The 24,304-nt window shown below is 35.4% G+C and overlaps 1 protein-coding gene across 1 annotated transcript in view; it reads right to left on the bottom strand.

The window, feature by feature from the left end:
* Positions 1-24,304, bottom strand: part of LAMA2 (laminin subunit alpha 2) — a 594,513-nt gene that overhangs the window by 397,600 nt on the left and 172,609 nt on the right. The window contains 1 exon segment of the mRNA XM_047758965.1: positions 1,939-2,181. Within this exon segment, the coding sequence (XP_047614921.1) occupies positions 1,939-2,181 (243 nt within the window).

Genomic DNA, 24,304 nt, shown 5'->3' on the forward strand with positions numbered 1-24,304 from the left:
TGAGAAAGAAATAGACTTAAAGAAGCATGTCATAGAGAAAGTTGTTTTAAAAGTCACCATCAATAACTAGTCTTTAGTGAATGTATAAAACATTAAAACATTAGCCAATTAAACAAACACAAACAGTGTCTCTGTTTGTTCCAAGCTGATGAGTTGACATGGTTTACAGGATGGAGAACTGCCATCAATACAGAGAGAGCATACTTTGGGGACATGCATATAACTTGTATGTTATATATGTATCTGGGTACATTTTATGTTGTTCAAAAATTTCTGAATTGGACCATTTTTAAGGTAAAGAACAGCTTTATAAATATTAGATAATTATTACTTCTGAGTAAACACTGGATCCAGGAGAAAAAATACAAATTCAATTTAAATATATTCTCCTGCACTTCTTCCCAACTCCTATATCCTCAGGCCAATCTGGCCAGGAATTGAACGCCTCTGGGCACCAAGCAGGTTGAACAGCTGTTTGACTCACTGCTTTTGACTCCTTGTTGTTTGGCAGATTGAGATCTCTGCTGAGAGCACCATTTGGGTGTTGTGGGGTTTTTTTTGTTTGTTTGTTTGTTTTTGGTTTTTTGTCCAAAACTGATATTTTTGAACATGAAATGGAGATGTAGTGAAGCACCAGGACACATTTATAAAATAATAATGCCAAAAGAGTGTGATAGATTTATGTCAAAAATCTAACTTTACCCTGGAAGTTTAAAGAGATAACCCTAGACTGGCTGAGGTCAGCATGATAGAGTATGAATATGGATTTTTCTGAAAATGTGAATATAAAAATGATACTAACTTCAGGTGTGTAAGCTAGTGAGGAGAGACTAATAGATACGAGAATAAACAGAGATGTATATAAGCAGGTAGGACAAAAAGGGCTGGGCCATATATTCTGATGGGAGACAGATTAGGGGGATATAAGCAGAGAAGCCAAGAGAAGCCAGAGAAGCCAAGAGAAGCCAGAGAAGCCAGAGAAGCCAAATCACTAAGTCGAGGTTTAGGTATTTGAGAGGAGACAACAGTAATGACAATGACTACTGCTACTACTACAAACAACAACCATCTCAATAGTTGTTATTATTATTACTATGATAACAGCAGCAACAAATATAGTTAATGCTGACAGAGCAATAGCATATATGTCTGTCAGCACTGTTCTAACACTTTAAATATAATAATTCATTTAATCTTCTTGACAATAATGAAAAATAAGAACTATTATCATTGTTTCTAGTTTATGAGAGATGAAACTGAAACGCAGAGATTTTAAGTTACCGACTCAAGATCACACAGGTGGTAAGGGTGAAGTCATGGTTTGAATCAGTGGCTGAAAAGGAATGAATGAATCTAAAATCTTAACCACAAGATAAAAGGTGCTGAAGAAGTTGAACACCTTTGACTTAAGCCTATAATTAAGCATGTAGTAAGCAAAACCTGAGCTATGGAAAGAAACCCCGTTGCGGCCCTATGTGGTAACAGCCGTGAAACATACAAGACTGACAAAAATTCCCTTTTCTTCAAGTTCTTCGTGTGAATTATATTTCTTTCCAAATTTACCTCCTTCTTCTCTAACTTCAGCCCAGAATACACAGAGTTCTAAAGCTTCTTTTAAAATCGCAACCCTCCTCCAATAATTAGCAAACCTCATTGTCAGAAAGTCTCTTTATGTGTAAAGTTAATCAGGACTTTCCAACTTAAGCCCATTTCCTCGTCTTTGATCTTTATTGGAGATGGGAAATACACACTAGATGAAGGCAGTAAAAATTCTAATCACCTTCAATTTTTCCTTTTTATTTAATAACTCATTTAAATGTACTTCTGCTAAATCCAATTTTAAAATCTCCCTGACATTAATTACTGACACAGTCAAGTCTTTCTGACAGGCCTATTTTGCCATCTTTAATGTACTTAGAGGCAGTTTTCTCATCTTACCTCTCCATTTTCTAAGGGGTGTATCTTGGAATAAAAAGAAGTGCAGATGACCTCATCGTCTTTGGCATATGATGGTGGTCCAGTGCGGGGATAAATGTTGTAGAGGGTCAGGCATTCTGTGTCCGTCACAGCATGATACTGCCAGGGTTTGTAATCAACATCATCCAGTGAGCGTTCCAGAATCCAGTTTCCAGGCCGAGGGGAGTTAGCTGCTTTCACAATCACATACGCAATCTGGAACACCTGGGGAAGAGTGACAACAACATGTAACTGAATTCCAAGCATTCTCTCTATTAGCCACCAAATATAAGGCCTAAGGCTACAATGGATTTTACTTCAGATTTTACTCCATAACTCTATCATATTTTCTGAAATGATTTTTTTCATTACATATTCATATTGAATACCTTTTTGCTAAGGTAAGAGGTTCTATTTTGACACCCGTGCCTTTAAAAGAAACAGATTAGGAGTTCCCGTCGTGGCGCAGTGGTTAACGAATCCGACTAGGAACCATGAGGTTGAGGGTTCGGTCCCTGCCCTTGCTCAGTGGGTTAACGATCCGGCATTGCCGTGAGCTGTGGTGTAGGTTGCAGACGCGGCTCGGATCCCGCGTTGCTGTGGCTCTGGTGTAGGCTGGCAGCTACAGCTCCGATTAGACCCCTAGCCTGGGAACCTCCATATGCCGTGGGAGCGGCCCAAGAAATAGCAACAACAACAACAACAACAACAACAAAATAAAAAAATAATTAAAATAAATAAATAAATAAAAGAAACAGATTAATATTGGATTCTAGTTGTCTAACAACTCATTGACATCCTTTCACCTAATTTTGGAAGATCCATTATAATCACAATCACCTAAAGCATTTATTGTATATCAACTTACTCACTGGAGATTACAACATATGACTTGAAAATTCCAAGTGTGGTTAGTGCTTGATAGTTTAGAAAACACTATATCACCTAATCCTCAGACAAGTAACATTTAGATGGCATTACTGTGGTCAGAAAAAACAAAAAACAAAAAACCACTTTGCTGGCACCGTTCTGTATCCAAACTGTGTTCCTAGCATTTATGCGACCTTGGCAGATTATCAACTCCTAGCTCCCTTTTTTGCAAATTAAAGTCAATAATAACTACATTAAGTTCACTACTGAGAGACAATTTAGATTAAATAAAATAATATATGCAAAGTACCTAGAAAAGGACTTAGCTGTAAATAATGAATGTCAATTCCTCCACATCCCCAAACAGAAAATAATGGAGAAGAAATTCTATTACAAGCAGACAACTGTTTGAAACTAGAGCATATTAAATGAAGGCTTTCTGTACCTTCTGTATAAGAGGTAAACACATGTTAAAAAAAAAAGAGAAAAAAAGAAAGGCATCAAGTTACTATAAGTCAAGAGAGTGACAATTGAAAGGAATACGGCACTCTTCTATTTTCTATTTCAAATCTACATAATATTTGAAGACTTAAAAAAACAAAGATTCTGGATGTTTTGTAATAGTCCATATTTACATCTTTACCAATCTGAAAAATCCAAAAGAATAATGCACAAACATCACTAAATGAAATTTATATGCAACGTACATACAAGCTAGTTTAAGTTGTAATCCCACCCTCTATGAATCGACAATATATTGTAATAATGAGACATATGAAAAGTACATGAATAGTAAAGCAATGTTATATGTTCTTGTTTAGTAAATTCAATGAGATACAAAGAGCTCATCAGCCCTGAGCTCTGGGTGACTGGGGTCACTGACAGGACACGACTCGAGGACAAACCCACTAAAATGTGATTAAAGGGTCTGTTTAGATGGGAGCCTGAAAAGAATGTTCTGAAAATAAACCTTATCTGCTTCATAGTTTTGACATGAGAACTTTAGGAATACATGTACAGTGTCCATGGAAAACACTAAAGGACTGAATTTAAAAATATGAAAAGTTAGTATATAAAAAGTAAGACAGGTGGCACTGAGGCTGGTCTTTTGAGATCTTTACTAGAAAGTGAGCTCTTCTATCTGTGTGCACTGAGGAGAAAAGCATGAGCCATCAAATGATTGAAAGGAGGGTGGTATTTGCCTCTTAGGCACAGTTGCAGAAATACTAGTAGTTAAAATACTAGCTATAATACTTCTGTACATGGTAAAGCACTGCTGCCCAAACCTCCCAGATGCTGCCCCTCTCCTGAGACCATCTGATTAACCCTAGAATGGCAAGGAACAGCCAAGACATCTACTCCAATTCAACTAGGTTCTGACTAGTCTATTTTATTGTCACTCCAGGTGGGAAATATGAATTCATATTTACAAAGGTACATAGATAAGTGTAATTATAGATAGACATACATATATACTTATGTGCATGTAACTACTGGAATCTACTTGGACATTTTGAGAAAGGGGTTATATGAATATATAAAAGCTGTTACCTCTGGGGTTTGGGAATAAGGAATCAAGGAGAGAAGAAGAAGAGCTTTTAAATTTCATCCGATATCCTTATATTAATTGCATTAACATAAGCGTCTTTGTTTGTTCGTTTGTCTTTTTGTGTTTTCTAGGCCGCACGTGCAGCATATGGAGGTTTCCAGGCTAGGGGTTGAATTGGAGCTGTAGCCGCTGGCCTATGCCACAGCCATAGCAATACCAAATCTGAGCCACATCTGCAACCTACACCACAGCTCATGGCAACGTGGGATTCTTAACCTACTGAGCAAGGCCAGGGATCGAACCTGCAACCTCATGGTTCCTAATCGGATTCGTTAACCACTGAGCCACAACGGGAATTCCAAGGGTCTTACTTTTTAATAAAATTTTAATTAATGGCCATGGCATATGGAAGTTCCTGGGCCAGGAATTGAAAGAGAGCCGCAGCAGTGCCTGAGTCACAGCAGTGACAACACTGAGTCCTAGGCCACCAGGGAAATCCCTAATAAAATTATTTTTAAAATAAATAAAAGTTGTAAAAAATAAATCTATTTTGTTGTCAAAGAAAGGACAGGAGTAGCAGTAAGATGGAATATATGCTATCATAATCTTAAATATCTGCTATTTCTGCATTTTTAGGTGTTATTCAAAAGGAATTATTTATCCTAAACACTCCATATTCAATAATGTACAACTAAAACATTATTTACAAAAGAATTCAATAAGGACATACCTATTGATCAATCCAATAGAACACACAGAGTTATTTCTATGAAAAATCTGACACACCCTGGTCTCAATTTCTGGTAATTCTAAATTATTGGTGACAAAAATCTGAAAATTATAAAGAATACGAATAACTAAATTATGAATTCCTAATCAGGGAAGATGCTATAATCCTTATTATAATTCTTTTGAAACAGTGTGCATTCAGTAGTTATTAGTTTTAATTGAGTAACCAAAATCATTGCAACATGCTTCTATGTTACTTATGCTAACATTGCAGAAATAACACTGCTTTTTTGGTTTGTTAGAGCCTGTAATTCCAGCCAACTAGCATATTTTGTCACTTACAGGAGCCAAGACATACATTGTTTGCATGTTCATCACATTATATCTCTATGAGCTGGAAAAAAAATTTTAATTCTTTATCCTCTGTTATTCAATGTTTCTTTTCCAAAGTCAAAACCATGGAAGAGAAATGAATACAAAATACTGTGTACTCTTTGGAAAAAAGAATCTATATACATCTTTTAAATTAGCGAATTTCTGTCTAGAAAAAAATGCAGAGATTTCTTTTAGTAAAAAACCAAAAAGAAATAATAAAGCACAATTAGAGATCATAGGTACAAATAAGAAAAATAAAGATACACTGGTATATGGATAAAGAACTCTGTTGAGAAACAGCTCAATGAGCAAATATAGGAAAAGGCCAAATTCTCTTGGAGCTACAACGGTGGATATGTGACTTAGGAACTTCTGTGTTGGCTCAGGAAGAATGGATGAAATCCATGAAAAGAAATTATACTAGAAACTACACAGATTCTTTCTATAATTCAATATAATAGCCAGCATAAAGTGACATGAAAAAGCAGTCACTGCCTTTGAGAATATTAGAGTTACCCCATTTCAAAACAATATTCTTCTTTCATTTATTTTCTAAGGATTCTTTCATATCTCATGCAAAATTAATTAAATTAGTTGGCATGTAGTATTTTCAATAAACTTTTTAAAAATGTGGTAGACAGCATTATTGAAAAAACACAATGAAGAGAAGTATTCTTTGAAGGCATCAGAAAAAGACTGAAAAGTCTAACAGTGATTTTCTAAGTACTCCAAAATTCTAATGACTGGAATAAAATAATTCTCTAATGTACCTATGCTACTTTTATTAACTCTGTTTGCAGCATAAAGAGTCTTCAAAATCATTAGTTATGAAGTCTTATTTCCAGATGAATAAAAACCTCAATCTGTATGAGGTGCAACAAGGAAAGTAGACACCTCATTATAACTACAAAAATGCTGTGATGGCTAAGCTTCTATGTACCTTAGATATCAATGCACAATACCCAATTATTTTTTGTTGTCATAGGGCACTTTTAGAAACCTGGTGGCTGAAAAAATTTCAAAATAACTTTTGAAACAATACCAAATGTTTGATATTTTACTGTAACAAGAGAATTACTTCATATTCCATTTGTACATCATCTAATAAAGTATCATGTAATCTAATCATACATCACTGATGTAGCATTAGCTGTTCCTAGAGTATTGAAAAACTGATCTCATTAAGGATGGAAATGAAGAACAGTCTTTCTGAAAAATCCTTTAATCCCAAAGTAAGAAGTAACATACAATGACCATCATATACATATGATCCTTTCTCATCTTTTTCTCATCATAAGAGGAGACCTCGCAGCCTGAAGTGAATAGCCTAGGAGATTTAGCCACTTAAGACACTGCCCTACGGCAAGATACATTAGCTCACTCATAACCACTGGGGATCAGTCTGATTTCTAGCACAGGTATTGCTGGGTCTGGAATTTTTTAAAATATTCTTGGCTATGACTCACAGGAATCTACTTTATCCCAATTCCTTTGTCCTCACAAGAATCACAGATCTAGGAAAATGCTATCAGAGAGCACTGTGTTTTGGAGATTTTACTGATACTTTTGAGTGTCACTGGCATAGTTAAGAGACCTAGGCCAAAGTATGATACCTTAATGATGCAATAAGGACCCAGGACCTCAGGTTCCTACAGGCTGATCCCTCAGGAAAGCCATAAAATGATTAATGAAGGCCACTTTCTATGGAAAATGATACTTCATCTGTCTCATAAAACTTGACTTGAATTATCTCTTCTATTTCTTGCTTCCTAATCTGTCAAAAAAACCAACATATGGCCATCAGATTTCTGCCCAATGATGAGCTCTGCCTCCCATTGCTATCTGTCTGTGACCTTCCTATAGCAAACAGTTGTCCACATAACAAAGTTGCTTAATTGTGAAGTCTTTGCAATATTCTATTATTATGGATTTAAACACTTCCTCAAACTGTGATTCCATCTCTAATATATTTGAAAACTCATCTGTATTCTTAGTTCTAACATCTAACAGTAAGTTTGTCAAATTCTATTATTTATTTACATAGGTATATTGGGTTTCAGAAAGCAACGACAGATAATATCAAAACCAGAAAGGATCCTCAGAATCATGAGTTTTAAGTTCAGTACCCATTAGAATAATCTGAGAAGCCTTATAGAAATGTGTACATGTCTCTGTGTTTGAGTTGGTGGATGGAGTTCATCTGATTATCTGGTCTTTCCCCTGAGACCTAAAAAGGGAATAAATAAGTAAACAAGAAATGAATAGAGGATGAGGAGAGTTAAGCATTTTTGTGGAAGGTCCATGAGAGTTGGCTGATGAGGAAGAGCAGAAGTCATGGCCTAAAGGATTCAGAGTGGTTGCTGCCTTGGGAGAAGTCCAGCAGAACCTCAAAAGGCAGAGCTGACCAGAAGCAGGGGTGGTAAGTGGGGCAGAATGTAGGAAATTCATCAAAAGTCTGAATTTAATAGAGGATTCACTCCAAGACCCCGCTCACCAAACCACATGTAACCAAATTCTTACTCCCCAGCAAAAAATTTCTGAGTGATCACAGAGAACAAGTGGTTCACTATAATGTTAAAAACTATCTGAAGAGATCATTATTCAGATTTTCATAAACTATTATTGGACCTAAGTTTAAATCAAGTTCCAACAACAAAATGATGCTTTAAACTTGAAAAGATAACCTATAAGTAACTCCAATTATTACTTTCTGGATGAGTTTTATGGCCCTTGCAAATTTATACTTACTTCAATAAATGCAAAATAATGTGGTACAGAGTCAAGAAGGGCAGCCCCTTGCCTTCCTGTGCTATTTTTTTCAGCAAAATTCATTTACAATACCTTTAAAAACTGAAATGATTTGTAATTGTCACTCAGTTATAATGTGCAGCCCATTTTTTCCCGACCCCTCTTCTCAAGTGTATACCACAATTGCTGAGGTATTTATTTACCTGCAATTAATGAGTTGCAGGTAAATAAATGTAACATTTCACTTCAGTGTAAGTGTCTCCCATGTCGCCAGAGGAACAAAAACACTCTGTCCTCAATTAAAGTAGATTTTTTTATACTCACATTAAACTCATATAAAGTTTATGCATTTGAAAATGAATTATTCTACCACTCCAGGATTTCGAAGAAATAATAAACTAACTGGATGACTAATGACAATCCTTTGAAGATAAAATGTTCAATTATTTGTTGAAATTGTTTTTTTAAAAGGGTTTTAATCAATGCCTAACTACTCATGGGAAAGTGTTTGAAGGACTGCTCTTCCTCACTGAGCAAGAAAGAAAATTTCAATTTCTCATTCTGAAAAATAACAAGAGAAACTTTTCAGCTCTAAGTTAATACATAAAGTAAAGCAATTTAAGGGTTTTTTTTGTTAAAAATATTAGGTATATGTTTCCCTCTAGAGCTAGACAAGTTGATTATAAACCTGATTTGGAAAAATTAAAAAGCAGAAATAGCCAAGAGAACTTGAGATGGAAGAGTAATGAATGCAGGGATATATTAAATTAAAAAAATCAAGGTGGAGAATATTCAGTTACACAGGATGCTGTTTGCTAGTAAGAGGGCCTTTTTTGAAATGATGGATCAGTAGCCACTAATCGTCATCAGTGGGGCCACTAAAGGCCCCAAAGAGAGACACTTGGATATTTTCTGCAATGTGACAGAAGGACACAGCACCAGCTCTAAAGTAATCATGCCAAAAAAGTGAACCCATATCTAAGTCTCTACACGTAACTATCACTTTACAGAAAATAAGGTAGCAGAGGAGCATGAAAACAGCATCACAGGGCTACCATTAGCAAAATCCAGAATGTGAGAACTTTTACTAGACAAACAATATGGTTTCTTCAAAAAGTAAATTGTAAGAAAATAACAAATGATGAGGTTATAGATTAAGAGCTCTTAAGAGATATATCAAATAAACGCAGTCTGTGACTTCAGGTGCATCCTGATTCAATCAACTGTTTAAAAAAATTTGGAGGCAAATGTGATGAATTTTAATATTGACCGAATATTTGTTAGTGTTAAAGAAGTAGTAGTAAAAGTATTAATTTTTCAGTGTGACAATGTTGTTTTTACAAAAGAGACGTAGCCTTCAGAGATACATACTGAATTATTTATAGAGGAAGTAATAAGTATGGAATTTGCTTCCAAATAATCTGGTGGGTGGGCTGGAGTATGGATAAATGTAGAATTGAAACAAGAAGGGCCATGAGTTAATTCTTACAGGTGGGTATTGGGTACATCTAGGTGTATGGCATTCTTCTCTATACTTTTGTGCATATTGGGAAATTTTCATAGAATAAAAAAAAAGAGTACGAATATACCTCATTTTAATAAATAAATGATTCTCTTTTACATAATAATTTTACCACTATTGGTAATTCAGTGCTTGCTCTTGAAAAGCAAATATTGAATGCATTTTCTATATTATCTTGATAAATGGTTTAACTGTTTCATACGGCAACTACATTGCATTGTAAGCTCAAGAGATTTATCTTAATTCTTTAAAATTAATTATCAACTCTAAGGGGCACTGCTGGCCCAGAAAGTATCAAAATTTTAGTCCAGCCTTAAGAAGACTAGAAACAAATAAATGGAACCGAAATTGCAATGAGTAAGGTCCTCTCTCAGCTTATTAACGCATATGGTATCCCATGCTTCATTAAGTTGCTATCATTTTTAACAATGTTAGCTGCAGGGTAAAAACTCAGACAAGCATTTTCTTTCACTTTAGTACTGCCCTTGACATCTATTCTCTCCTCACATATTTCTCTCTTATCTGAAACAATCTACGATTTCAAAAGATTGACCTGCCTCCTGTGAACAAGCCATTGGCACAGCATGGCTTTCACACCAGCTACTGGTAAAAGAGCAGGTAGGCTGAGTCCCCCATAGAACATGACAGTCCTTTCAATGAAGCCATCACAGGACACAATATTGGTGTGAATCACAGACAATCAGCAATGTGACAGTTTAAAGCTTGCCTTCTAAAAATTATTCACCCTGGAGAAATTCCCGGCTTTGCCTTTGTTTTTGTGCTTCTATAGTTACCATGGTAAGAAGAACCTATGCCTTCTCCAATTTATGACATTGTAGACATGAATGAATCACTCTAGTTCAAAGCATTTGGGGAATAATAGCAAAGATTTGTAGTGATGAGAAGAGTTAGAAATATAATGTTAACAGTGTAGAATAATAAATCAAAGACAGATAAAACTTTCTGATCTTGGTTCATGAATTCTTTCAACAGATCAGAGTCACTTAACACTTATTCAGTTTTAGCAATTACAAATGAAGGAGTATCAGCTATTTTCATGCTTATACACCGTCCCACTTCCTTGCCCTTCTCTAGGGATGGTGAGTCTTAAAGAGTAGTCTGTACCCTCCTTTGTTTATTACCTTCACACTTCTTCTTTATTTAACCTCCACCCCCAAGCCCATGAACCACTCATCACCCTACCTGGATCACTTTCAGAAGAGTTATCAGCAACCTAGTTGGAAAATTTGAAAATTCATCTTTTTTTCCCCCTCCACCCTCATATTCTTTGAAGTCTCTACAGCTTTCGACTGTACTGTTCTCCCAACTAAAACTCTCTTTATCTTTGGAAAAATGATATTTAAGTATAATTTAGGGATTTTTTTAAAAAAGAAAAACATGTTTCCCTAAAACAGCTTTTTGCCTAAAACAGAAACTAAAAGGAGAGAAGAGAGTGAAGATAAAAGCAGTACTCAGAAGAAAGCACCCTGTAGGGTGTCCTGCTGTGGTTCTTTTCAATTCGAGTTTAACAAAAGCATGTCCCAATGCCCTACCTCCTTATCATCTTTTTTGGGGAATGGAGTATTTTATTTAGTGCCTTGTTTTTTGCCAGGCATTTCAGCATGCAGAAGTTTGCTTCTGCTAACAAGAACTCCACAAGATAGGTAGTGTTGGCTTTTAAGGCCTCTTCAAGGAGATAGAACTCAAAGCCACTGGCCAGGACAAGAATGACCAGACCCTTGTCAACACCCCACCCATCTCATTGTAATGTCCCCTCCCCCACCTTTAGCAAGCTGTCCTATTCCTTCCTGCCTCCTACTAGGAAAGGTATGTGGCCCACTCCTCACTCCACCCCTATAGGGTGCGACGCAACCAGCGAGTGTATCTGAAAACCCCATCTTTCCCCAACCAATCAGCAGGTCAAGACCTCTCCTCTTTCCCTGGGTTATAAAACCAGACATGACCGCACACCCATGGTCACCACTCCCTGATCATCAGGAAGTCATCCCACTTCACTAGCACTGTCTCTTATCTCAATAAACTCTTCTTTTCACCCTGGTATGAGTCCAGAAATTCTTCTGACCTGAGTGTACAAACAACAACAGGTAGGAACTGATTAGAAATTGAAATGAGAGAGTTACTTTCATTTGTGAGGTAAAATAAATAATGGCCCCTCGAAGATGTCTATATATTAATCCTTGGAATCTTTGAATATATTACCTTATCTGCCAAAGGGGACTTTGCAGATATGCTTTAGTTAAAGACCTTCTGGGTCATATGAGTGGGCCCAATATAATCACAAGGATCCTTTAAAATAGAAGAGAAAAGCAAAAGAGGAGGTAAGAATGAAGAAACATGAGAAGGACTCAACCCATTTCTGGTTTTGAAGATGGAGGAAGGGGCCATAGGCCAAGGAAAGCTGCAATCTATGGAAGCTGGAAAAATCAAGGCAGTGAATTTCCCTCCAGAACCTTCAGAAGGGAATGTAACTTTGCCCACCTGGATTTGGGCCAGTGAGACTCATATCAGACTTCTAACTTATTAAATGTAAGATAATATATTTGTGTTGTCTTAAGCCACTAAATTTGTGGTAATTAGTATGGCAGCAATGGGAAATCAATATACTTGGTAACTTGTTTCATATCACATGACTAGTAAATTATGGAGTTTATAGACACAGTTTCGTCTAAGTTTGCTTTTTGCATAATATCTTCCATTCGTGTCTATGAATAGTTCAAATAATCCCTCTATACAGATATTTTCCACATCTCAATTTCTAACCTAAACACATTCTCATGTTCCATTTATATTTCAAACTAACAACTGAACATCTTTTATGATAATTTAATTTTGGTTTGTAAAAAATTAATTTTGCCCTTGTTTTACCACCAAAACTAAGTTATAAGCTACTAGCAGTAGAAACTGTAGAATGCGTTATACATGTCTTTTAATGCCTTACACATACTAGACTCTCAATTTTTAAAAATTCAATGGAATAAGTGATCAAAAATAGAATGCCACTTCTAAAACAATTTAAGTAACTTCAGGAGTGATTTCTATAAGTACCTAAAGGATGAACCTAACTAATCACCATTCAACATTAATAAGTACAGTTGATGCATTCCTCATCATTCCCAACTTCCCTGGGAACCACCAAGATAATAATCTTAAATATGTCTCAATCACATGTTCTCCCTCTGAAATGAAAATCTGCAAATGAGAGAATTCTGCCAAGGTTTGTCAAGCTGGCCTTTACTCCAAATTTTAAAGAGGTGATTTCACTTGCCAGTGAAGTGTGAAGAGTGTAAATGAAATGAAAAATGAGAAAACTGCAGAGCCTGATGTCATTATGGCTAAGATTTAAAAATAAGGATAGGATATGATACTCATATAACTATACAGACATTTTCTAAAAACTGAGTGCCAAAAGTTATGACAGATATATCTGAAAGGATATCATTTCAAGAGGACATGAGAGAAAGTTCTTACAAAAATCACCCTGCAAATTCTTCACTTTTTGTATTCTGCCTAGACTTCTCCTGATTTTTTATGAGTTAGAAATGCACCAAATCATCATAGAACTTTGGTGATGTCAAGTCAGAAATGATCTATGAAGTGCTGAGCTTGGTTTCTGAAGCTCTAAAAGGATCCATAGTACAGATAGTACTTAGGGAATTTTACTGTCTTTTCTATGCTACCTTCACAAACAAGCATTTCCCTCTGTCGGCAAGTTTGACTGCTCATGAATTTTCCAAAGCCCTCCATGCAGGACTAATTAATTGGATGCACCAAAGTAAAAAGCTCTTAAAAACAACAACAAAACAAAACAAAACAAAAAACACCCTTACCCTTAGAGGAAAAATCAAGGCTAATCAAATTAGGACTCGGCATAGGAGGTGGGGAAAAAAGCTTAAAAAGTGACATAGAATAATTTTCTAACACTGTAATTTGTCCAATTAAGCAGGTTGTGAATGTCACAAAGTCACAGTTATAGTTGTCCTGAAAAAGAGCAAATGATTTTGGACATTTTCTGTAGTACTAAATGTCCTGCTGTGAACATTCTATCAGCCCTGAACATGATTAATTTATATAAAAGCCTTCACTAGAACCTACGCACATTTTCATTTCAAGTATGACAAAATGTCATTGTATTCTGATTCTGAAATTGCTATCCGATAGAATATGCAATCATGATGTCTAGAAATAAATTGTAAAGGACAATACATCTCTGGGAAACAGAAGTTGTATTTTACCAATATAGAATCAAACTATCCCATTTACAATACTCAAGGCATAAAACAGAATCCATAGGGCTTCATGAACAGTTTGATTGACTATAATTACTCAACATCAAATGATAAAGCTGCAAAATCATCAAGAGTAAGATGTGACACTATAAATCGAATACATCTAAACAGCAGATAATGGATGACAGCAAAACATCCATACAATTTTACCATAAGTATAGATAGAGAGGTGGTTGTGAAACTATAAACAACACTTTAATGAAATTCTTCATTACTAAGCCAAGATTCTGTTAAACCTAAACATACTACGGATTATTGCAAAATAACTGCAGCTATTAGCAAAGCATTATAAGAGGTATGAAGGGTGAAGGCTTACTTTTTTCTTATTCCAGGCTTCATGTCTGCAGTGAGTATAAAGTATTACAAATAGTGACCATAAACAGCAGGTAGTAAATAGAGTCACTTATTAAAAGCACACTTTATAATACTTTGTGTGAAGGAGACTCTTTTTCCATTGTTTGCCTTTTCAGCATAATACACTATCAAGTATCATCACAGATAGAATTCAAGAATAGTCATGTGGCTATTGTCATTTTTGAGTCTAATCCTTTTTGTGTCTAGGACATTTTAAAATTATAATATAAACCAAAAGAAGGTCATAATTTGAATTGTAGATATTCTTGACATGAACAACTTTTTAGACATGCATCAAATGCTTAAAGTACACAACACACTGGAATAACTTTAGATCAATTTTTGCAGACTACACATAAATGAAATTATTTAAATATGAACAGAATAAATTTAAATGTCTATATTCTCAGTAATCTATTTAGGGAGGTTTAAAAGAATATATTCAAATAGGGATGGGATGACTCCTTGATTAAGAAGTATGGGAAAGACATTTATACCTGCAATTAAATTTGCTTGGGCTAGTATTCCTCTCACTTTTCTCTCCCATGACTCCTGTTATAGATTCTAAAATTCTATACTTTCATACATATTTTTTAGGGCTCACACAATAATACATTAATTAGTTCATTGACTCATTTATCCTACAAATATTATGAAGCAACACATCATTTACTGTGGCAGCCCTTAATTTAAGTGTTGAAATAAGGCAGTGAAGATTAACAAAGTTGCTCTCTCAGGGGGATTATATTCTAGAAAAACAGGCAACACTCCAGTAGTCTGCTGGAGCCAGCTTGCACTGGTTTTCAAAAGCCCGTTTTGGCAAGGATGTGGAAAAAGGGAACCCTTGTACTCTGTTGGTAGAAATGTATATCGGAGCAGCCACTAAGAAAAACAATATGGAGGTTCCCCAAAATACTAAACATAGATCTAGCATATGATCTAGCGATTCCACTTCTGGGCATATGTCCAAAGGAAGTAAAAACAGAATATCAAAGATATATGTGCACTCCCATGTTTATTGCAGAATTATTCACAAAAACCAAGATATGGAAACAATCTAGGTGTCAATGGACAAATGCATAAGGAAGAGGTGATATATATAAACAATAGAATATTATTATCAAGCAGCAATAAATCTCAATAATTAGATAATTTTTTAAATTTATGCTACCATCGCATTATTCACAATCCCTTTTCTTCATTTTGTATTCATTACAATAGCAAACCAAGACAAAACAAAGCAAAGACAGCCAAAACTCAAATGCCTACTGGCAGGTTAATTACAAGGATACAAGGAGTGAGGGCTAAGCTAGACTTTACTCCCATTCAGATGTATACTGATAAATCTAACTTTCTTTGTGTCTGTCTCTCAGTTAAAAGTTTTAAAGTAGATCTAGTTCTTGTTGTTGTTGTTGTTGTTGTTTTGCCAACTTGATAAGCAAGGTTCTTTCCTTTTTAAGGTTATCTAAAAGCTGTAACAACTTAGGTCCTATGGCTCAACTAGGAAAAGTATTGTTATTGCTTATAGCTAATATTTAATGAGTGCATAATATGGGTTATACACTGCTGTAGCACACTAGTCATATTATGGTTTATAATCCTCACAACTTTAGTTTTTAAAAAAATATTTTTTAGGGTCACACCTGCAACGTATGGAAGTTCCCAGGCTAGGAGTCAAATCAGAGCTATAGCTGCTGGCCTACGCCACAGCAACACAAGATATGAGCCACACTTGTGACCTACACCACAGCTCACGACAACACCAGATCCTTAACCCACTGAGTGAGGCCAAGGATCAAACCCGTAACCTCACGTATACTAGTTGAGTTCATAACTCGCTAAGGCACAATGAGAACTCCTCTCCTCACAACTTTATAATGGAAATAATTATTATTTTTATTGTCCAGATGGAAAAAATGAGGCACAGAAGTGTTATGAAACTTTCCCAAGTGGCAAGAGCCCATTTAACATCATACCACATCTATCAACCAGCAACCCCACTTGAATGTCTAATGAAGCGTCAGTTATTTTATACATTAAAACAGAGGTCTTGATGATTTTCTTCCTCCAAATATGCAACTTCTCAGCAATAGCACCACTCTTAACCCAGATGTTCAGGCAAATAAATTAACACAAACAAAACCCTTGGGATTGTTTCTTGATTATTCTTTTCCCTTCCTACCCCTTACCCAAGTTCTAAGAACTTGACCTTCAAAATATATCCTGAATTTGACCCCTTCTTATTTGTACCACTACGCCCCTAATCTAAGCTACCATCATCTTTCACCAAAGCCACTAGAATAACCCCCTGACTATTCTCTCTGCTTTCTCATCCCCTCTTCATAACCTACTCACCAACAGTAACCATTGCAATCTTTTAAAAGTATATTTTTGGGAGTTCCCATAGTGGCTCAGCAGTAACAAACCCAACTAGTATCCATGAGGATGCAAGTTCAATCCTGGCCTTGTTCAATGGGTTAAGGATCCAGTGTTGCCATGAGCTGTGATGTAGGTCGCAGATGCAACTCGGATGTGGCATTCCTTTGGCTGTGGTGTAGGACAGCAGCTGTGGCTCCAGTTTGCCCCCTAGCCTGGGAATTTCCATAGGCATATTACAGTTTATAATACCATCTACTTTAAGTATGCTCTCAAAACAGAAACCCCACATTATGTAATCAATAGATACAAGTGTTTATTGTTGAAACTGAACTCTTTCAAAAACTTGAAAATAAACACCTACTAGAGAAGTAATAGATTATCTCCTAACTTTTTGGGGTATTTAAAAGACAGACTACTGGAAAAATTGTGTTACGTCTAAGAGGATGGATTAGCAATTTATGTTATTCCTGAGCAAGGAATAATTTATATAATCTTATTATAAAGTAGTAATATAATTAGAAAATAATGTCATAGCAACACAAAGAAGAAAACTCAGAGACAGGAAGATTCATCAAAGCTATCAGTTTATTCAACAGTGATTTATTAGTCATCTATTTATATGTCAGTCACCCATATCCACAAATGATACTAATGTAACAAAAACTTGTAAAGGAATTACCAAGAACTTCTATATATTTCTACATTTAAATAGTATCCTATGCAATTATGGCTTTTAATCCAATCATCCAGCATAAATTTATTTCAAGTATAAAATATTATTTTGTTGATGGTATCACCATATTCTTAGAAATATTTTGATTGAGATACATGATTTTTAAAACCCCAGCTATTTAACACAGGTTCAAGTTTATAATAAATCATTGTCTCCTAGAAAGTTATTTTAGTACTTTAACATTCATTTTCCATACTTGATGATATAAAATAGCATGTGACTTTTTGTTTTAAAAAATTATACTTATTTTCTGTATCTTCAGAAATGCTTATTTTAGTAAATTTAGGGTATGGAATTCTATTTAATGTCTATAAGCACTAAGAATTTTACAAGGTATGTTGATATGTAAATATTCAGACAGGCTTTCATTGTGATTACTGGAGAGAAGTTTAAAAGCCCTTCCTTAGGAAATCAATGAACAACACTAAAAATAAAGAAATAAGGATTTAAACCTCTGGAAATCATTTTAACCAAATCGGATCAGTGATAATCTTTCTCAAATCCTCTGGCATAGTGTTTAGTCTATTACAATTGTAACTACTCAAAGAACTTTCTTATAAAGGCCCACAAATCCTACATGATTCCTTAAAAGAAAAGTACTTAAATTGAGCAATGAGTAGCACTTAATATTCCAATAACTGCCTTCAAAGCACTTTGAAAAGACCAAGAACACAGACATATATTTAAATAGCCAACTCAATATTCCAAGTTATACGTATATGTATGTGTTAGAGGTCAATAATATTTTTGGTAAATTTTAAATTTAACTTAGATTTTCCCTTTTTTTTTTTTTTTTTGGTCTTATTAGGGCCACACCCACGGCATCTGGTGGTTGCCAGGCTAGGGGTCAAATTGGAGCTGCAGCTGCTGGCCTACACCACAGCCATAGCAATGTGGGATCCAAGCTGCATCTGCAACCTACACCACAGCAACACTGGATCCTTAACCCACTGAGCAAGGCCAGGCATCAAACCTGCTTCCTCATGGATACTAGTCAAGTTTGCTAACCACTGAGTCATGATGGGAACTCCGAGTTTTACAATTCAATACTCTTTTATATTAATCTATTCTTGGTTTTTGTGAGATTATCACAATTACTGGCATATACACATGCCATTATACATGCAAATGCATAGCGTATACAGAGAAATCCTCATGATCTTTACTCTAAGATTCACGTAAGGAATTAAGTTGCTTGAATGCCTGTTAGGAGTATTGAGGGCAGGATCTGAAATCAGAGAGAACTGGGTTTGGACTCTGGCTTTACTGCTTACCAGCTACAAAATTTTGGTCAAGTTACTAACTCTTTCTGATACAAACTGTTCTCATCTATAATAGTATATTTCCTATAGACTTGAAAAAAACTCCGTAAGATGATTCACGTAAAACATTTTGCCCTATGTCTGAGACAAAAATAGGTTTTCAAAAAATAGCAGTAATGACTCCCTAGACATAAAAGAGCCTCTGCTATATGTCTAAATATAAGCACTCTCTCTATATTTATATTATACAAACCATAATTTAAACAAATAAACTATGATAAACCAAACAGTTGATCTCTATCCTAACTCACAGTTATCAGAGGTCTCTTGATGACACATTTCAGTGAGCTGAGCAAAACTGTCCAAGATTTAACTTCCTTTCATATATAATTCTTTTATGTGTCATGTTTCAAGATTCTCAAATTTCACATGGGCATTCTTTACTGCTATTCCTTCCAAGAGCATATGGTCTAAAAGTTATTTTATATCTCTCTGAATGACTTATCCCAAGTTATTTCAAGAAAGATTTTAAAAATTATAAAATAAAATCTGAACCATTACTAGTTCACACTCATTAGTATGGCAAGTATCAAAAAATAGATAAAATAATAAGTGTTGGCAAGGGTAAAGAAAATGGGAAACTTCATGCACTGTTGGTAGGAATGCAAAATGGTATAGCTGCTATGGAAAACTGTAACGGTTTCTCAAAAAGTTAAAAACAGAATTAGCATATGATCTAGCAATTTCACTTCCAGGTATATCTCTTAGAAGAAACAAAAGCAAGGTTCAAAAAAAGACATTTGTACATCAATGTTATATAAGCATTATTAGCAACAGTCAAAAGATGGAAACAATCAAAGCGTCCATGGATGGATGAATGGACAAACAAAATGTTGGATATACATACAATGGAATATTATTTAGCCTTAAAAAGGATGGATATTCTGACATGCTACAACATTGAGGGACCTCAAGGACATTATGCTATATGAATAAACCAGTCATAAAAATATAAATATTATATAATTCCACTTATATGATGTACATAGAGTAGTCAAACCCATGGAGATAGAAAGTAGAACAGTAGTTGCCAGGGGCTGAGAGGAGACGAGTATGGGGAGTTACTATTTAATGTGTATAGTTTTTGAAGTATATTCCAAGAGCAGTGGAAAATACCCTTTTAGTTTCTTACTCCATTCTTGATTTTTCTATTTATTTTATAAACACGGCTATTCTCCCAGAATCTTTAATTAAATATTCTCAATATTGATGGATGGAAAAGCTTATCATTTCAAATGAATTAATTGAGGGAAGTGGCAATGAGGATAATGATGAAGCAAACATGGAAGTTGTATTTAAATGTTATTACTGAGAGAATGACAAATTCCAGTCCACTATGCAAGATTTTATCACAAGGATAGTAAACACTATGGAGGCAGATAGCTAAATTAGGTATTTACTCTGTATTTGGAAGATTACTCATCTGTGCTTCCCAACTTGGCTTGTTAAATTAATATAATCATAATGACCCAATGCAGAAAGACAACTGCTCATTAGGGTTTAGGGCTGATTTCCTTGGTTGTACAGATTATGATGCTGATTTTTCTTTTAGTTGAGTTCATTGTTTCAGCTAATTTGAGATTAAACCACCATGACCTTCCAACAGGAAACTTGGCTGAAAAGCCACATTAAAATATTTGCGAAAACAAACAAAACTGAAGTATTTTGACAGGAAATGTACTACTTTTTAATATTTAGACACAACTTAGCTAATAAGTAAAGGATGTTATACTCTATTTTTTTCTGTACTGTTTTATTAGCTGTTACCTTAGAAAACTGCACAATCAATATTTGCTTGTTTAAATAAACAAACTGAACACCGTTAGGTGGTGTTGTGGGGAAAGCTTCCAAATTAAATCTCAGCATTTGGAGCCATTCACCTTTTATTAAAGTTTCTCTTAAAAAACATTGTCACTCACTGAAATTTAATATGGCACTCTTTTTTTATATTCTGATATTTCCAATACCTGAGTGGTTTAACTTGCCCTCTTAGCAGTTTCATTGCCACAGTTGATCATTCCCTCTTTCTTAATATATTTTGTCTTGGCTTCTCTGACTTCACCTTTCTCCCTTCCCTGCTTCACTCACCCTAAATTTGAAGTGCCTAGGATCCAATTTTAGGACCTCCTTTTAACTCTATGCTTTCTTTTCTAGGTGATCTTAACAGTGCCTTAGTGTTAAATACCACCTCTTTGCAGTGATATTCAAAATGCTATCACTAGATCTAGTCTCTCTCCTAAACTCCAGACTCATAAATCAACTGTGACTCTAATGTTTCCACCTGTATGGTTAATATGGTTTTCAAACATAACATGTTAAAACTGAGCTCTCGTTTACCACCTAGTATCCTTATCCTGCTCCACCTTGAGTCTATAACTACCTCAATAAAATAAATTTCTTCAGGTTAAAATCCTAGGTATGAGTCAACATCTCTTCGTCACTCTCTGTACCCATTCCACCATAAAATCGCATTATATCAATCTCCATAGTAAATCCCAACCTCCCACTTCTGTCCATCTCTTCCTACCACCATAGTCCAAGTTATCATCATCTATTGGCTAGAATAGGCAATGGTTTCCTAACTACCACCTAGTTTTCACTCTTGTTTCACTACACTCTCCATTTAGCAGGTAGAATAGTTTTTTGTTGTTGTTGTTGTTGTTTTTTGGCTGTGCCCACAGCATGCCAGGGATTAAACACAGACTGCGGGAGTGACCAGAGCTGCAGCAGTGCCAACACTGGATCCTTAACCCACTGCACCATAAGAGAACTTTGCTTTTAACAAAATAAACAAAATCATATTACTCCTTTCTTAAATCCTACTGTAGGTATCTCATTACACTCAGAATTAAATCTAACTCCTTATTACTGACTACACCCTCCAGGAACAACTGTAAGTAGACTTGGATGTCCCATGGACATCATCTCATATAACCTTCGTTCTTGATCATACAATGATCCAACTACAGTGACTTTATTGTCATTCCTAAGCCTACCAAGTTTATTCCTACCTGATACGAACTTTAATTGGCCTTTTAACTGGCACTTTCTATTATTCAATTCTCAGCTCAAAAATCACTTTCTTAAAAGTGCATACATATAACATACAGAGTAGCTTTTGTTTTTTCTGTAACACTTTCACTACTCTAAATTATTTACTTAATTTTCCATGTCACTTTTCTCTCCCCAGCAACCATTCCTATCTCTGCAATTAGAATATAAAATCTTGGAAAACAAGGACTTCGGTTTCCTTCATGGCCAGACTTTCAGGCTTAGAACAGTGTCTATCAAGTAGTAGTTACTCAACAAATATTTTTCAAATGTATTACTGTTAAATGATTTTCTTTAAGGATCATTCAAGGAAGATACCACAGGAGGCATGTGTTTCCTACTTAGGATTGCACCTACTTTGATTATGATTGTTTAGAAGACAACTTCATGCACCTCAGATTTTTAGGATGATACAGACTATAAACACGCTTTCTTACTTTCTTCATAACCCATCAAAATATCCCAATAATAAGTATATTTTAATACTGAGGCAATAATTGAAATTGTTCCTTATATTCACAAAAACCCTGAAATATTCCTATCAGATAATATTCACTGACTTTTTAACTATAAATAAAACAAATAAATATTTATTTTTTATTTTATTTTTTTCTCTACAGGGCCACAGCATATGGAAGTTCCCAGGCTAGGGGTCAAATTAGAGCTGTGGCTGCTGGCCTCCACCATAGCCACAGCATCACCAGATCCTTAACCCACTGAGCAAGGCCCCACATCCTCATAGATACTAGTCATGTTCGTTACTGCTGAACCACAATAAGAACTCCCACATATTTTCTTTCAAAGAGAACTGTAAACACTGAATAAAATACTAAAACCAGCTGTTGAAGACATCAGAGAGTAATCAGAGCAGCCAATTTGATTTAAAAGATACAAATCAGGATGCACTGGCTATTTTCCTCAGGGTATTCACTGATTTGCTGAGAGGTGAATAGAGGCTCATACAGAAAGCTGCATCCTAGAGCTTGCATCAGTCTCACAGGATGAGAGGATGAACCTTGGAATTCAGGGCTATGAAGTCAGCTAGGACACAAAGGGCATGAGCCATAGAGAAATGAGCCATACATTCTGCTCAGTTTTTGCCTTCAAGAGATTTGCCAAATTAAGTGGTGAGGGATCCAGGAGATACACACCATGCAAAAATCAACAAATAAGATGTGAAGAGCTAAGGAGATCTCTAGTTAATCTCACAGAGCTGAGAAGACAAAATTTAAAGTTCAGAGTCTACCAAGAAAGAAGGAAAAAGCTTTCAATTAGGAGCCCCAAAGGCCTACCCCAGAAATAAGGGCAAACCAGAAACAGCCATCAGAATCCCTGATCAAATCACAAAAATCTAAAAAGCATTTGAATCAAGGCAATCTAGCCCTACTTTAACTCTTGCCAGAGTGAAAATAAACTCATTTAAGAGAATCTTTTATAAATTTTCAGACACAATTATTTATTGTATTATTTAATTTTCAAAAATCTACCAAGTTTTCCACAAATCAGTAAACTAAGAAGGGGGAAAAAATAGGAAGGAGATTCACAAATGATTCTAGTTAATTATCAGACATGTAACTAAAAATAACTGTGATGAAAGTGTTCCGGATGACCTTACGAAGAATTGATCTGGAAAGAATTTTTTTAAAGTATCAAATAGAAATTCTAGAACTGAAACACAGACATAATGAAATTAAGAGTCCAGTAATTATGTTTAATAGAATATTAGCTCTAATGGAAATATTAAGACCCTATTGAAAAAATAGGTCACCAGATAGTACATAGAATAAAGAAGGCGGAGTTCCCGTCGTGACGCAGTGGTTAACGAATCCGACTAGGAACCATGAGGCTGCAGGTTCGGTCCCTGCCCTTGCTCAGTGGGTTAACGATCCGGCGTTGCCATGAGCTGTGGTGTAGGTTGCAGACGCGGCTCGGATCCCGAGTTGCTGTGGCTCTGGCGTAGGCCGGTGGCTACAGCTCCAATTGGACCCCTAGCCTGGGAATCTCCATATGCCGCGGAAGCGGCCCAAGAAATAGCAAAAAGACAAAAAAAAAAAAAAAAAAAGAATAAAGAAGGCTTGTGAGAGAGAAAAAAAAGAGGAGGAAAATAAAGTATAGAATACATAATGGACGTAATGAAAAAGCTAAAGTATGTGTAACTGGAGTCCCAGAAATAGAAAAACGTAGACAATAACAACATTTGAGGAAATATCGGCTGGGAATTTTCCAAAACTGGTGCAATACAACAATCCAGAGAATCCAACAAATATTTAAACTAATCAAATCACACTTAGACACACTGTAGTAATCCTTGAACACTAAAGACTAAATAAATAAATAAATAAATAAAATCTTTAAAGGAAAAATAGACATCTTACTTTAAAGGAGAGGCAGTAAGAATTCTCACTAACT

This window comes from Phacochoerus africanus, chromosome 2 (assembly GCF_016906955.1).
Source record: "Phacochoerus africanus isolate WHEZ1 chromosome 2, ROS_Pafr_v1, whole genome shotgun sequence".
Taxonomy (NCBI): Eukaryota; Metazoa; Chordata; class Mammalia; order Artiodactyla; family Suidae; genus Phacochoerus; species Phacochoerus africanus.